The following is a 15,492-nucleotide window of genomic DNA, read 5'->3' on the forward strand; positions in this document are numbered from 1 at the left end:
GAAGGCAAGAATATGAGGGAGTTTATAAAAGAATGGATCCCTAAGGCCCTAGGATGTCCAGAACTACAGCAAGAAATGGAAATAGAAAGGGCACATAGAGCATTGGCCCCTAAACCACAACCACAACAAAAACCAAGATCTATTGTAGTAAAATTCCTAAGATATACTACAAGAGAAAAGGTACTGGAGAAGACAATGGAAAAAGTAAGAGAGGGCAACAAACCACTGGAGTATAAAGGGCAAAAAATCTTCATTTATCCAGATATAAGCTTTGAACTCCTAAAGAAGAGAAAAGAGTTCAATACAGCAAAAGCGATTTTATGGAAGAAAGGATATAAATTTACACTGAAGCATCCTGCGGTATTGAAAATATTTATTCCAGGACAACAAAACAGACTATTCTCGGATCCAGAAGAAGCACGAAAATTTGCAGAACAATTACAAAAATAGACTGAGGGATGAAGACGGGTAATGAGAGCAAAAATTATCACGATTGATATGTATGTGGGTAAAGACAAAAATAGACTGAGGGATGAAGAAGGGTAAGGAGGGTAAAAATGACCACGATTGATATGTATGCGGGTAAAGAGGTATAAGAGTGAATAGAGACAATGGGCATATGTGAAAGTATCTGTAATTAGAGGAAAACATAGAGAGTATAGACAAGAATTAATAAGAGAAGGCAATGGAATAGAGAGAATAAGGAGGGAATTAAAAGAGTGACCTTTGTGACATATAAAAAGTGAAATCTTTTCTGGGGGGGCTGGGTGGGGGAAAAGAGCAGTCACTGCAAAATCAGTTGACGCTTGCGAGTGGATTCGCAAATCCAAATGGAGAGGGGAGATGTGGTTGTCCGACAAGGGATAAAGGGCAACTCAGGAGGGGAAGGGGAGACTGGGGATAAAGAAGATAGAAATAGGAGAATAAGGAAAATGTTGGATGTTGTAGGAATGTTGTCTGGTAAAGAGTTGAAAATAAGAAAACAGAAATGGAAAAGGAGGAAAGGTAATGATGGAAAAACGGATAGAGAAGATAAACAAAATATAAAATGGCTACGCTGAACTATATGACTCTAAATATTAATGGAATACATAACCAAATTAAAAGGAAGAAACTACTAAATTTACTGAAAAAGGAAAAAATAGATATAGCATTTGTCCAAGAAACACACTTAACTGAATTGGAGCACAAGAAATTAAAGAGAGATTGGGTAGGACATGTAACAGCAGCATCGTATAATTCAAAAGCAAGAGGAGTGGCTATATTAATTAGCAAAAATGTGCCATTTAAAATAGAAGAGGAAATAATAGATCCAGCAGGGAGATATGTTATGATAAAATGTCAGATATATTCAGAGCTTTGGAATCTACTTAATATATATTCACCTAACGAAGAAGATCAAAAGTTTATGCAAGATATCTTTTTGAAGGTAGCTAATACGCAAGGGAACATACTAATAGGAGGGGATTTCAATCTGAATTTGGATCCAAATATGGATAAAACGGGGAAAAAAATTAACAGGAAGAACAAAGTAACCAAATTTATAATTAAATCAATGCAAGAAATGAAACTTGTGGACATATGGAGGAAACAAAACCCAAAAGAAAAGGAATACTCATACTACTCGACTAGACATAAAACATACTCAAGGATAGACCTATTCCTGTTACCAGCCCACATTCAAGGGAGAGTTAGGAAAACGGAATATAAAGCTAGACTATTATCGGACCACTCACCCCTGTTATTGGCAATAGAGCTAGAGGACATCCCTCCAAGAATGTATAGATGGAGATTAAACCCCATGCTACTTAAAAGACAGGATTTTAGAGAATTTATTGAAAAACAATTAAAAATGTACTTTGAAGTAAATACGGAATCAGTGGAAGATAAGTTTATACTATGGGACGCAATGAAAGCATTCATTAGAGGGCAAATAATAAGTTATGCAACCAAGATGAAGAAGGACTATAACCAGGAAACAGAGCAGTTGGAAAGGGAAATAATAAACATAGAAAAAAAATTAGCAATAAAGGAAGATACAACCAAAAGAAGAGAATTGGCGGATAAAAAAATAAAATATGAAACATTACAAACATATAAGGTGGAGAAGAATATAATGAAGACAAAACAGAAATATTATGAACTAGGTGAAAAAACACACAAAATCTTAGCATGGCAGCTTAAGACAGAGCAAACTAAGAAAATGGTATTGGCAACAAGGAAAAAAGACAAACAAATTACATATAATCCAAAAGAAATTAAGGAAAACTTCAGAGAATTCTATGAACAATTATACCGAACCGAAAACGAAGGGAAAGAAGGGAAAATAGATGAATTTTTGACTAAAATTGAACTACCAAAACTACAAATAGAGGAACAAAATAAATTAACAGAACCATTTGGAACAGTAGAAATACAAGAGATAATAAAAAATTTACCAAATAATAAGACACCAGGAGAGGATGGACTCCCAATAGAATTCTACAAAACATTTAAAGACCTAATAATACCGCCCCTCCTGGATGTAATCAACCAGATTGATGAGACACAAAACTTACCAGATTCATGTAAAACAGCAATAATTACAGTGATACTAAAACAAGGGAGAGATCCACTCTCACCAGCGTCATATAGACCAATATCTCTGCTAAACACAGATTATAAGATAATAGCTAAACTATTAGCGAACAGATTAGCAGAACAGGTACCGAAAATGGTAAATTTAGACCAAACTGGATTTATCAAAAAAAGACGCACAACAGACAATATTTGTAAATTTATTAACTTAATTCATGCAGTAGAAGGAAATAAAGCACCCGCAGTAGCAGTTGCTTTAGACGCAGAGAAGGCCTTCGACAGAGTAGAATGGAATTACTTGTTCAAAGTATTGCAAAAATTCAGTTTACCGGAGAAGTATATTAATTGGATTAAAGCATTATATAAGGGACCGTTAGCGAAAGTGACAGTAAATGGACATGTATCAAAGCAATTTAACTTAAGCAGGTCAACGCGGCAGGGATGCCCACTATCACCATTATTGTTTGCGCTAGCTATAGAACCACTAGCAGAATCGATAAGAAGAGATAATAATATAAAAGGAATAAAAATAAAAGACAGGGAATATAAAATCAGTCTGTTTGCGGATGATGTGATAGTGTACTTAACAGAACCAGAACTATCAATAAAAGAACTATATAAGAAATTGAAGGAATATGGAGAAGTGTCGGGATACAAGATAAACGTAAATAAAAGTGAAGCAATGCCTATGAATAACGCGGATTTCTCAAAATTTAAGGAGGAATCCCCATTCAGATGGCAAACGCAGGCAATAAGATACCTAGGTGTGCAAATAAACAAAAATCTAGGCCAATTATATAAACTCAATTACAATCCACTAATGAAAAAATTACAGGACGATTTAGAGCATTGGAAAGAGCTACCACTAACACTGATAGGAAGGATAAACTGTATTAAAATGAACATTTTTCCAAGGATACTATACTTATTTCAGGCATTGCCAATACAACTGACAGAAAAATTCTTCAAAGAGTTAAAGAAAATAATAAGGAGATTTTTATGGAGAGGGGGGAAACCGAGGATAGCACTAGATAAATTAACAGAATGGTATAAACAAGGAGGCTTACAATTGCCAAACTTCAAAAATTATTATAGAGCCGCACAATTAAGGTACCTATCAGATTTTTATCAAACAAGGGAAAAACCAGACTGGACGAGACTAGAATTAGATAAAATAGGGGAAAAGATACCTGAACACATATTATATAAATGGGACGAAAAATTGGTACAACATAGAACTTCTCCAGTATTACACCATCTCCTCAATATATGGAAGAAGATTCATGTAGAAAGAAATAAAATAAATTACCAAATACCAAAACTAATATTGACGCAAAATAAGCTACTCCCTTTTACAATAGACAACCTTGCCTTTAGAAAATGGGAAAAAAAAGGGATTAAAAGAATAGAAAATTGTTTTTCAGGAAGTAGATTCTTATCCTTTGAACAAATGAGAGATAAGTACAATATAACTGGAGATACAGCGCTGGCATATTACCAACTGAGATCCTACTTGAAAGATAAATTAGGAAGCAACTTGAGTTTACCAGAGGGAAGTAACCTTGAATATGTGATTACAGATACAATGTTAATCAAAAGATTTATAAAAAATATGTATATTAAACTGCAAGAAAAGGAGAATGAGGAAACAAATGGTAAAACTAAACAAAAATGGGAACAAGATTTAAATATAAAGATAAAAAAGGAAACATGGGAGAAGTTATGCTCTGGAACGATGAGAAATACAATAAATACGAGGCTGCGTATGATACAATATAATTGGTTACACAGACTATACATTACACCGCAAAAGTTAAATAAATGGGACCCAACAGTATCTGATAGATGTTTTCGATGTAAAAAAGAAAGGGGAACAACAATTCATGCAATCTGGACATGTGAGAGAGTAGAAAAATTTTGGGATGATCTCAATCAGATATTAAATAAAATAACAGAAAACAATATACCAAAGAATCCAGAGATCTTTCTCCTAAGTAACATAAAAAATAAAGAATTTGGAATTGACTTGGAAGATGCACAAAAAAGATTTGTCAAGATAGCCCTAGCCGTAGCAAAAAAATGTATTATGTCAACCTGGAAAATGGAAGATAATTTGAAAATACAACAATGGTATATAGAAATGAATAAATGTATTCCATTAGAAAAAATAACATATAGTTTAAGAAATAATATTGAAATATTCGAACAAGTATGGGAGCCTTACATTAAATACAATAGCGAAAACCTACCGGGAACAAACATTACCTAAGTTGATGGAAGGAGAAGAAAAGAAAAGAATGAACTCAGTAGAATTTCTGGTGTATTTTTGTTGAATGACAACATTGTCTAACTGAATTAATGCAACCTAGATTGTATACCTAAAATGGATGAGAGGGGGGGGTGGGGGGGTGGCTTGGGAGGAGGGAGGGGGGAGGGAGAAAAAGTCACTGTAAATGTGTGGAAAAGAAAAAGTGTATATCATGGCTATTGTGATTTATGGTGTGAAAAATAAAAAATTAAAAATAAAAAAATAAAAAAAAAAACTGGGAAATGTAGTTACTGCATATACTAAGCTAAATATAAGAAAATTTAAAAAAATACATATGGAGAAGAAGCTGCTTCTTTTATTTGCTAATACTGTGCCATTATGATGTTTCTATTGTGACTGATATTGAATTTAACCTTTCATGCACAGGTGAAGACTGAATAAAGTTGCTGCAGCACTGATAACTAAAAGAATTGAAATCACAAGAAGTGAACAAGAGATTAATAATATATTTAATGAGAATACTTAAGGAATCGCAATATAAATGAGGTGCAATACATAAAAGTGCTGGAGAAACTCAACAGGTCAGCTGAGAAGTGAAAGGGGGAGGTGGTTGGTTATCCTTTACTTCCTACACATGGTGCGTGACCAACTGAGTTTCTCCAGCACTTTTGTGCGTTGCACTGTAATCGCAATGTCTGCAGACTTTCCTGTTTAACACTATATCAATGAGGTGTAAGCACTGAGGTGCAAAATCACCTCACTGTATTTACGTTCTGTATAGTGCTGTTAGAGGACAACCCTTATATGGAATCTCTCCCGAATGTTTCTGTGGCACTTAACTGATCCATGTCGGTATGTTGTCTCCTTCCACTGTGTCACTTTGTCACTTTTCAGTGGCTACAACCTTTTCTATTCTACTTCCAGAAGCTGAGTAACCAACCAGGTATTTCAGTAACTTCTTTTTTCCAAAGCTGCAATTTGTTTTTCTCTCTTTACCTTGCTTCGTTCATAAGCAATCATGTAAAATTTACAAAAAGCAATCTGCTGGAGAAACATTGCCCATTGATGCTGCTTGAGCTGCTTGGATTCATCCAACAGTTAGCTTTTTGCTCCAGATCACAGCATCGGCAGTCTCCAGATAAAAGTTGTACATCTGGAACTTAAGAATGATAGTTTAAGACCAAGGAGAATGATGGGAAATTGAGAGATTAAAGGCAGACGTCCTAAAAAGAGTTTGAGGAGGATAATGGTTAAAGATGCATATGGAGAGAAATTAGATGGATACTCAGTGTGAAATATACAAAAATATTTAATAAAAGCTTAAAACCTGCAGATGTTGAAAATTTAAAATAAAAAAAAACACTCTAAATATTCAGGTCGAGCCTTATCTGTTGGAGTTAATATTTTGATCGAGGAATCATTGTCGGAAATACCTTACAATATAACATATCTGTACTGAAGGAAGAAGAGCCCTTTAAAAAGTATTTGACCATGAAATTATAAATAATTTACATCAATACTCCAAAATATGTACTCCAAAACTTGCATTTTTAAATGAATTCTATGTATTGGGGTAACAGGAAAACAAATAATGGAAAGTTAAGAAAAGAATTTCAAATTGATACTCAGAGCAATTTTCATTAGCTGCTTTAATATTGCAATTTCCACAATTTAAGTTGTACTTTATTTCCAAATGTCCTATTATTGAGACTGCTGAAGCAAAATGTTCAAAATATAATTCTTTTTTTTTCTTGTTTCACAAGCCACATTTGATTTTAGCTGATGATGGCAAAGTGGTTAAGTCACTGGGCTAGGAGTTAGTATTCAGGATCATCAATTCCAGAATCGGACATTTTTATACCTGCAGTTTAGTACTGGACATTTTGGTGAAGAAAAATGTAGCCCTTTGGACATTTTGGTACCGACAGTTTGGAGTTTCCCACCCCCACCCAGTGATGAACTCCCGGCATTTCAGAATCTCCCTTCCCCTAGGAAACAGCTCCCCTGGTGGCAATGGCAACAGCAGATCTAATGGTAGGTGTCATTAATAATATATTGCAGGATATTAATTATATGTATTGTTATGAGCCCAAAGGTTCCAAACCCAGCCTCAACAGACATTCACCAAGACAAGTAGCCACTAAATTAAAAGTTGTTTTTAATTATCTTTAAACATGAAAATAGAATCAAACTTTAACTTATCTCTATTAACTTAACTAATCCAACTTAACCCCCTTCTAATTCTAAGCGCATGTGTATGTAATGTGTGTGTAAATTTAAGAAAAGTTCTTTGGTTCACAGTTCAATTTCACTTCTCATTCTTCCAAGTTCACTGGATTCAGGCAATTCTGATACTGTGCACAGAATTTAACATGTATAATGTTCACCAGGATTTAGTGCTTGAAAGGTAAATGTTTACTGCTCAGGAAGGTTCTTGTAGGGTTTGCAGAGAGAGATTTGTGGTTCCAGGATTTCCACAACTGAGGTACCACCATTAGTCACCTCAATGTCCTGCTGATGAAACTTACCCCATCAGGGTTCTCCAGATGATAACCTCTTTATTTCAGGCTACCACAGAGTTCCTTTCTGTTCCCCTTATTCCAGGAGAAACATCAGACAGATAGTACTTCCAGCCATCCGCTGCTCTAGAGTTTCTGTTTCAGTTCAAACCAGCTTTTCCTGCTTGTTTTAGCTGTGACTATTCTCTCTCTCTCTCTCTCTCTCTCTCTCTCACTCTCTCTCACCAAAACCCCCTCCTTCTCCAGCAAACAATAGGAGTTAGTATTCTGCTCCCATCTGTTGTTTTTAGGTAAACAAGAACCCAGTGAGTGGGTTTGAGTGAGCACCTTACAGAAAGGTCAGAAATCTTGTAAAAATGTTCAACACAGACGACCTGTCTCCTGTTCACTCATTTTGTCATCATTTCAATTAGCACCTACTTGTGAAATGTGCATAGCATTCTCCATAGTTTCTGTAAAGTCACTGAATATGAATTCTTCAATATTTCAAATAAGATCAGGTTTAAAATGTGTGTGTATGTATGTAACCTACTCTAATTTTCCCAATTTATCTCCCAAATACATTTACAAATATTACATCACAGTATGTGTATGCATATTTCTTATTAATAATGCCTATCTGTGCCTATCCACTTGTATGAGGGTTGTGACTATAGACTGCTCAGTTTGGTTAATGATGGGTTTTACATTTGATCATTTTATCACAATTTCTTGTCAAAAGCTGCATAAATGACACTACAGAGAGAGAAAAATTGGCCACAGTGGTTATAGTCACAGTGTTTGCAGTGAGTTACGTGGAGAAAGAACCATTAGATTATTTTTTTTAAATAAACAATTTTTAATATTTTCATTAATTTTTACAACAAATTTGATTTTTAAAATAATTTTGAATTCAATTATATATTCCATTTTAAGTAATTAAACTTACTATTAATATAATAAATATATCATTATAATTTGTCAAAAGCCCTTGTTTTTGATTGTTCCCTGACTTTTAAAAAAATTTAAGTATATCACTCTAAGCTGTGAAAAGCCCTTGTTTGCCGGGGGAGCAGTTTCCTGGGAGGAGGGAGTTTCTTCAAAGCTGGGGGTTAAGGCAGTGGGTTCTGGCAGTGCGCGGGATGAAGTCGGCCAGCTGATGGTGAGTGGGGCGGCGAGCCAAAATATCCAGTGCCAAACTGTGACTGCCAAAATGTCTGGCACCAAATTGTAGGCATCAAACTGTGAGGGCCAAAATGTCCTAGACCCCATTAACTTAGAGGCATCATTTTACAGTTACTGTTACAGTGGAGTTCAATTTGAAGTAATTATATAAATCTGGATTTCTTTTCAACTACTTTCAGTGGTTTGTTTCAAAATCCATCTGACATTTTAACTTCATGAAACTGCAAAGCTATCAAAGTAGCTGATTCATAATTATCTCCTCAGTGCATATGTCTGTTATGTCCACACCCTACAAATGGATAAACAAGAAAAACATCTGACCACTTGCAAATATTCAATATTTCATCACTTTACTATGGAATATTTTAAATGTCAGTGGTTTATCCTATTGCCTAATAATCCAATCTAACATTGTCACAGAAGCAGAGAAAATTGCTTATTAAATTTTGGGCAGGGTTCTTAACTGCTGTCATAATGTACAATGACACTTCTCAAACATTTAATCTAAGGGCTTGCAAAAGCCAGATTAAGTAAATGAGGAATATTTCCCATGGATTTCAGTGATGTAATAAATGTCAAATAAAAAAATGTAAAGAAAATAACAATTTGAGGCATTTTGGATTTAAATAAATAATTTAAAATAATAAAAAATTAAATTTAATCCTGGATGTGTTACTTGAGAATTAAAATATAGAATAGGCACAAGACAGATCAAGTATACGAATTAACGGCCACCAGTGAGATGATATTTAGTCAGCTAAGAAAACTCACTATTCCCCAAACATTATCTTTTTTTCCAGATTAAAGGTATCTATTTTTAAATTTTACACAAAATTATTGATATGACAAGTTATTTGGGCACAATTAAGCTATGCTAGTTGCAGGCAGTCTCTTCTGTTGTAAGTTTAAAAAAATCAACTATTTTTATTGTTAGAATCATTCACATCCTTGTAATCTTTTTCAAGTTCCTTTTGCTTCAATAAAAATTGATACCACTTCCAAAACACATGCCATGCGAACATTACTTACAATAAACACAGTATATTTTTGGTTAATACTAATACTTCCTTTATTAACAAATTATTTTCTATTTCAGCAAACCTTTTTACATCACCTTTAAAGATTTTGTCCTGAGCTATCAGTTTCATTTGCTGTAGTGATTCTGGTGATCATTGATGATACATAAAGGTTGGGAAAGTTTTTATTGACACTACTGTACATAGAAACATAATTTTCTTGTCACAATTTACATTTGGCAAAATTAAAAAGCCTGCAATATGTTTGCAGGATTTAACAGTTAGAATGTACAATATAATTCCCTAACTTTGTTGTACTGTGTAAAGTTACAGTAAGACTGTGAAGTTGGAATGAGGCATGCTAAAGCTTAGCTCAAATAAATCAAACAAAGAATTCCTTTTGAAGCAAAAGACATTGCATGATTGTACTGTAAACTCAATGTCCAAATGGGGAGAAACAAAAAGTACAATGCCAACAATATCATTCATAAAGCAGACAATAAAATTTTACTATGACATCAATAAAAAAATCTAGAATTGCCTTTGTCATGCACCTGGAATTCATTCAAATTGGTTGCAGCTAGCAGATGAACAGAAAGTAAGTAAACATGTGAACTGAAAATTCAACATAGTATTATTAAAATCTTCCCTTCCATATTGCCCTAGTGCAGCAACTCAGTTGAATGAAAATGCTAGATTATACTTGAACGATCACATACCCCCTTCCACTTAGAAGGACAAAGATAGCAGGTGAATAGAGGCACCATCCTCTCCAAATCATATGCCATCTTGATTTAAAAATACATCACCTTTATTCATTGCATCCTGGATCCACCTCTTCTCAAGGGCAATGAAGGATGGGTTTTAAAAAATGGACTTGGCAACATCATCCACATTCTGTAATTGAATTAAAAAACATCTCAAAGTATGCATGATTACAATTTATTCTCTTATTAGGGAAAAACTGCATTTAAAGATGTTACTTGATATAATGCTCAATCAAGCTATTTAAGAAGGGCTGTGGTTTCCCAAAATATTCATCCCCAATTGTTGGTGCTAAACATGCTGCATTGTATCACCTTCACATCATACTTGGCACCCACTGAACTTTAAAAGCCAAGTCGAATCCACTGCTATGTAATGCCTTTAGCACGCCTGGCCAGGGATGAATTTGTGGGCAATGGTGTCCACTTTGTACCAATGAAAATAAATACACAATAAACTCCATTAAAACACCCACAGACCTTCTTGAATTCTCTGGGCCATGTAAAAATTAAACTTATCTCATCTGCTACAGGGTATATCATTCCTTCTAACATTTGAAAATCATATTAGACTATTATATCAGAAAACTACAGCACAAAGCAACAGATTCACAAGACACCATTTGCAAGTTTATAACTCGATAATACCAGGCCGTAAGCGGCTGTACTGTGCTGACGGTTAATGAAGAATTTTCTCACAGTGTACCATTGTTTTGTTTTGTTCTACAGAGAGAAAATAAATGTACACATAGACATCAGATTAATGCCCTTACACACATTTACAGACTATTCACAAGACATGGAAACATTACACAAAAATACTGTGTAAAAAGGTTGATGATTGTTATGGGTAATTTGCAGACCCTATACATTTCTACAACACAAAAACTACTCATATTATCCGTGTAATAGATTTCTGTGGAAAGATTGCTTGACTTTTGTTGAACCAAGATACAGTCATTCAGTTGCTGTATGTCACTGCAGGTTAAGAGTCTAGTCTCTTTCTGTGTTGATTTCATGATTATCACTGCATCGTTCCCTGTTTAAATTATTGCAGTACTTTATTATTACTTTTATAATGTTCACTCCTGCAAGTTAGTATGGTGCAAATAGAACAGGAGTATGTGCTGCCCGTATAGGTCCAGGAGCAGGCCGAAGGAGGGCTGGAGGCAATGCTGCTGTTTGGAATAGAGCGGTTGCTGGGCCAGAGCGCAAAGCAAAGGGTGAATTCACAGCGGCGACAGCAGCGGCGGCTGCAGCTGCCGCAAATGGGTTTGGTAAAAGCCGAGCGGCCAGTGGCTTAGTCAATTCCTTCTGAAAGGCCAGTTTCAACTGCAAAACAGAATAACAGAGTAAACCAGATTAGAACAGATATCACAGGATTTTCTGCAAATAAACCATATTTAAACCGTTATTCAGGCCATTGATGGTTATTTAAATTGAGATACATTTTTTTAATTTTAAAGACAGCAGCAAAACATGAATTGAAGTGATTATGACCTGAATTCTTTATTTGCAGTGCAGCTAGCTAGTGAATGTTATTTTTTTATCAGTACCAAGCATGCAAATAGATGTTGTATTTCCAAAAAAAAATCTAAAATGAATTATATTGCTTTACTGGTGAAATTGAATTCCTTGAGGGTGTTCCCAAGGAGTCACATGGCCACCAGTCACACTTACGGAGGAATCGATTTGGGATCAAGATGTGGCAGGCTTGAGACTGGGATGGTAATACATTCTTCATTATGCTTGGAAAATAATTTACCAGGCTCAACAACAGGTGCACTTTATCATCTACCCAACTCCAAGAATGAAGTTGGAAAGCAAATGAAATGTATTATTCCACATTGCCAATTCTGTGTTTCAATTTGGAAAAATAGATAATCCAGTGTTCAATTACACGATTTGTCCAACTGACGACTGCCCAGTATGTGTCAGAGATATTGTCCAACTTGGACTTGCCAACAAAGTCTTAACTATCTCAATTTTGTATTTTCATTTACAATTGGGAAGAGACAAGCTGCAGATTTATCATCAAATTTGGTTTAATTCTTCAAAGCCAGGATTACTCATCATCTATCAGGCTCATCCTCACACGGACAAAGCCTGATGCCTCAGAGTCTCATCATAAAATATTCAGGGATGTACTGCAAATAAAATTCAGCAAATCTAAAATTTTAGTTACATTTTTTTTTTGTGAAGATCCTTTTCTGCTTAGTTAGGAACCAGAACTCATGTCAGCTCATCACCATTTCTGTGCTAAGCTGCTGAGAAATGTTGCCCTGTATGAAGTGCACAATCCCTTTTCATATTGTTACATCCCAATTAAACCAATCAAATGGACTTGGGTGGAGATGAGCAAAGTCAAAGTTTCCTGATCATGGTTGCAAGAACTCCTGTAATTCAATCACTGAAGAGTGAACAATTTGTCGCTTTCCTATAATTTGCCCTGTATCCCCACTCTACTGCAAGGCATTGGCCTGAAATACAATCCATTGCAAAGTGACAAGAATTACAAATTTGAATGGCAGATTTATCTATCTGAATTCTCATCCTGAACCAGTTTAGCTGGTCAATAAATAATGGTGTCCAACAGTGCCCCTGTCTGAACCTAATTAGGCACAATTCCAATCTTTCAAAGGGTAATTTAGTTAAAACATGATCTAATAATGTTTATTGTCAACCAAAAAGTAAAGCTGGTCATTAAACCACCAGCAGATTTAGTATTACTAGCAGAGGCAGAAGTAGAATTAGTATTAAGTAATAGGAATGTAAAGAAATTTATTTCAGAGATGTATAAATTATTACAAATAGGAGGTAGATTTAAATAAGCAAACAGATGAACATAGATGGAGACAGATGCATAGAGAGAGTATGAAAAGTACAATATATGTGAGATATTGGTTAGTTCAATATAATTTTATTCATCAGTTATATTTAACACCACAAAAGTTACATAATATGAATTATATTTATCCAGATTTATGTTTCAGGTGTGGACAAGAAGATAGTGCTTTTTATGCATTCAACTTGGCAGTGTTCCACAATTAAACTTTTTTGACTTGATTTGGGTAATTTATTAGAACAAATAACTAGAGTAAAATTTCCACAGGAGTCAATGTTATTTTTACTGGGAGATATTAGAGGGATTAAACCTAAATTAAAATTGAATATGTATCAAGTTAAAGAAAATGTATTGCTATAACTTGAAAGTCAGATATTGATTTTGGAATGGCGAGATGGAGTGCAGAAGTTCGGAGCTGTATTCCACAAGAAAATTACTTACAATTTAAGAGATAAATATATTTTTTGTGAAATATGGAGCCCATATTTAAACACTGTGAGCATTAAAATTTGAATGAATCTCGAACATTCCCTTTCTCTTATGGATCTCTATGAATATATACACTAGTTTAAAAGTATTGGAACGTGAAGTGCTCCTGTTGTGGTTTCTTGTCCCTTTTCTTTTGCTTTTTTTTAGTTTGTAGGGGTTGGGGGAGGGGTGGGGGTGGATTCAGAGGACATTTTTCTTTCTTATGTATTTTTTACTTCCTTTTTTATATAAAATACCACATGTATTTGGATTAAGTTTGAAATATTGTGATATGCTCGTCAAGTGGTTTAATATGAAATTAAATATTTTTAAAAACACCAACAGTGTAGATAGAACTAAATTATTTCTATTAATTCATGGAACATTTAATTGCTACCACCTCAAACACTGGCAACTACTTCATGTTGCTGGTGGGAGAAGTGCATGCTGAAGGGAATGGATGAGCAGGCTCATTTGTCCTGTTGCCAAGTTTTGTGAGTATTTTTGGAGCGTCTTACATTTCATGGCTTGAGCCTTGTAGATAATTAAAAAAGCATGAGGGAGTTAGATGACCTAATCTCTGACAAGCTCTGATTGACATGGTATTTATGTGGCAGTTTCAGCTGACTTTCTGGTCACCCACTAGAAGCTGATGTATGAAAAATTGACAAGTGGTAATTCCAAATCAAGTGGAGGTACATCAATGTCTAACATCTGTGGCATGAAGTTAATTGCTACCTATTGGGCAAAGTCAGAATGTTATCCATCTTGCTACATGGAGCCATGGACTGCTTCATTTACTGATAATTTATAAGAAAAACTGAATATTATGCAATCATCAGTGAACATTTACACTTCTAGCCTTACGATGGAAGGAAACTTATTTAGAATCAGAGTCAGAATTTATTGTCATGAACATGCCATGAAAATGGTTGTTTTGTGCAGCATGGTGGTGCAAACATTTATTTAAACCACCTGATAGAATAAATAAAAATAGTGCAAGAAAAGTTAAAGTTCGGCAGTGTCTTTGGTTCATTGTTTATTCAGGAATCAGATGGCAGTGGGAAAGCAACTGTCTTTGTGCCACTAAATGCTTGTTTTCAGGCTCCTGTACCTTTCTCATGATGGTAGCAGAGTGAAGAGGGCATGGCCTGGGTGGTGGCGATCCTTGAGGATAGAGGCTGCTTTCTTAAGACAGTGCCTCTGACAGATGGAGTGAAGACTGGTGCCAGTGATGTGCAGGCTGAGTTAACAACTCTCTGGAGTTTTTTCTTGTCCTGAGCATTGGTATCTCCATATCAGACAATGATTCAACCAGCCAGAATGATCTCCACGATCCACCTTTAGATGTTTGAGAGTCTTTGGTGACATACCGAATCTCCTCAAACTCCTCACCAAGTGAACCTTCTTCATGATTGGATCAACATTGAGGCTCTAGGACAGATCCTTGGAGATGATGACCCCCAGAAATGTGAAATTCTTAATCCTCTCCACTACTGAGCCCTCGAGGAAGCCTCTTTTGCATTCTCCTGCCTTCCTCCTGAAGTCTACAATCATCTTTTTAGTTTTGCTAATGTTGAGTGCAAATTTGTTAGTGTGACACCACTCAATTAGCTATCCAGTACACTTGCTCATTACCAAATATGATTCTGCTAACAACCATGGTGCCATCAGCAAAGTTGTAGTTACTTTTTGAATTATGCCTAACCACAGTGAGCAATGAGCAGATGAAGCAACTGAATTTGGTCTGGGAGTCCTTTGTGCAAAACTCCAGTCAATGTAGAGTTTCCCCTGATTCTCATTCTCCATTTCTAGCAATGCTCCTTAATGCCACACTCAATCGTATGCTGCCCTGGTGTAAATGGTGATC

The 15,492-nt window shown here is 35.2% G+C and overlaps 1 protein-coding gene across 5 annotated transcripts in view; it reads right to left on the bottom strand.

The window, feature by feature from the left end:
- Positions 1-9,358: 9,358 nt before the first annotated feature.
- The window catches only part of LOC138751545 (zinc finger protein 385D-like), a 423,580-nt gene continuing 417,446 nt past the window's right edge, over positions 9,359-15,492 (bottom strand). For 3 of the 5 annotated variants that reach the window (XM_069913962.1, XM_069913961.1, XM_069913963.1), the window contains one exon: positions 9,360-11,641. In XM_069913962.1, the coding sequence (XP_069770063.1) occupies positions 11,405-11,641 (237 nt within the window). In that variant the 3' untranslated portion in view covers positions 9,360-11,404. Of the gene's footprint in view, positions 11,642-15,492 lie in introns of all 5 variants that reach the window. The other 2 variants (XM_069913960.1, XM_069913959.1) reach the window with 1 other exon arrangement.

Source organism: Narcine bancroftii, chromosome 1 (genome assembly GCF_036971445.1).
Source record: "Narcine bancroftii isolate sNarBan1 chromosome 1, sNarBan1.hap1, whole genome shotgun sequence".
NCBI lineage: Eukaryota > Metazoa > Chordata > Chondrichthyes > Torpediniformes > Narcinidae > Narcine > Narcine bancroftii.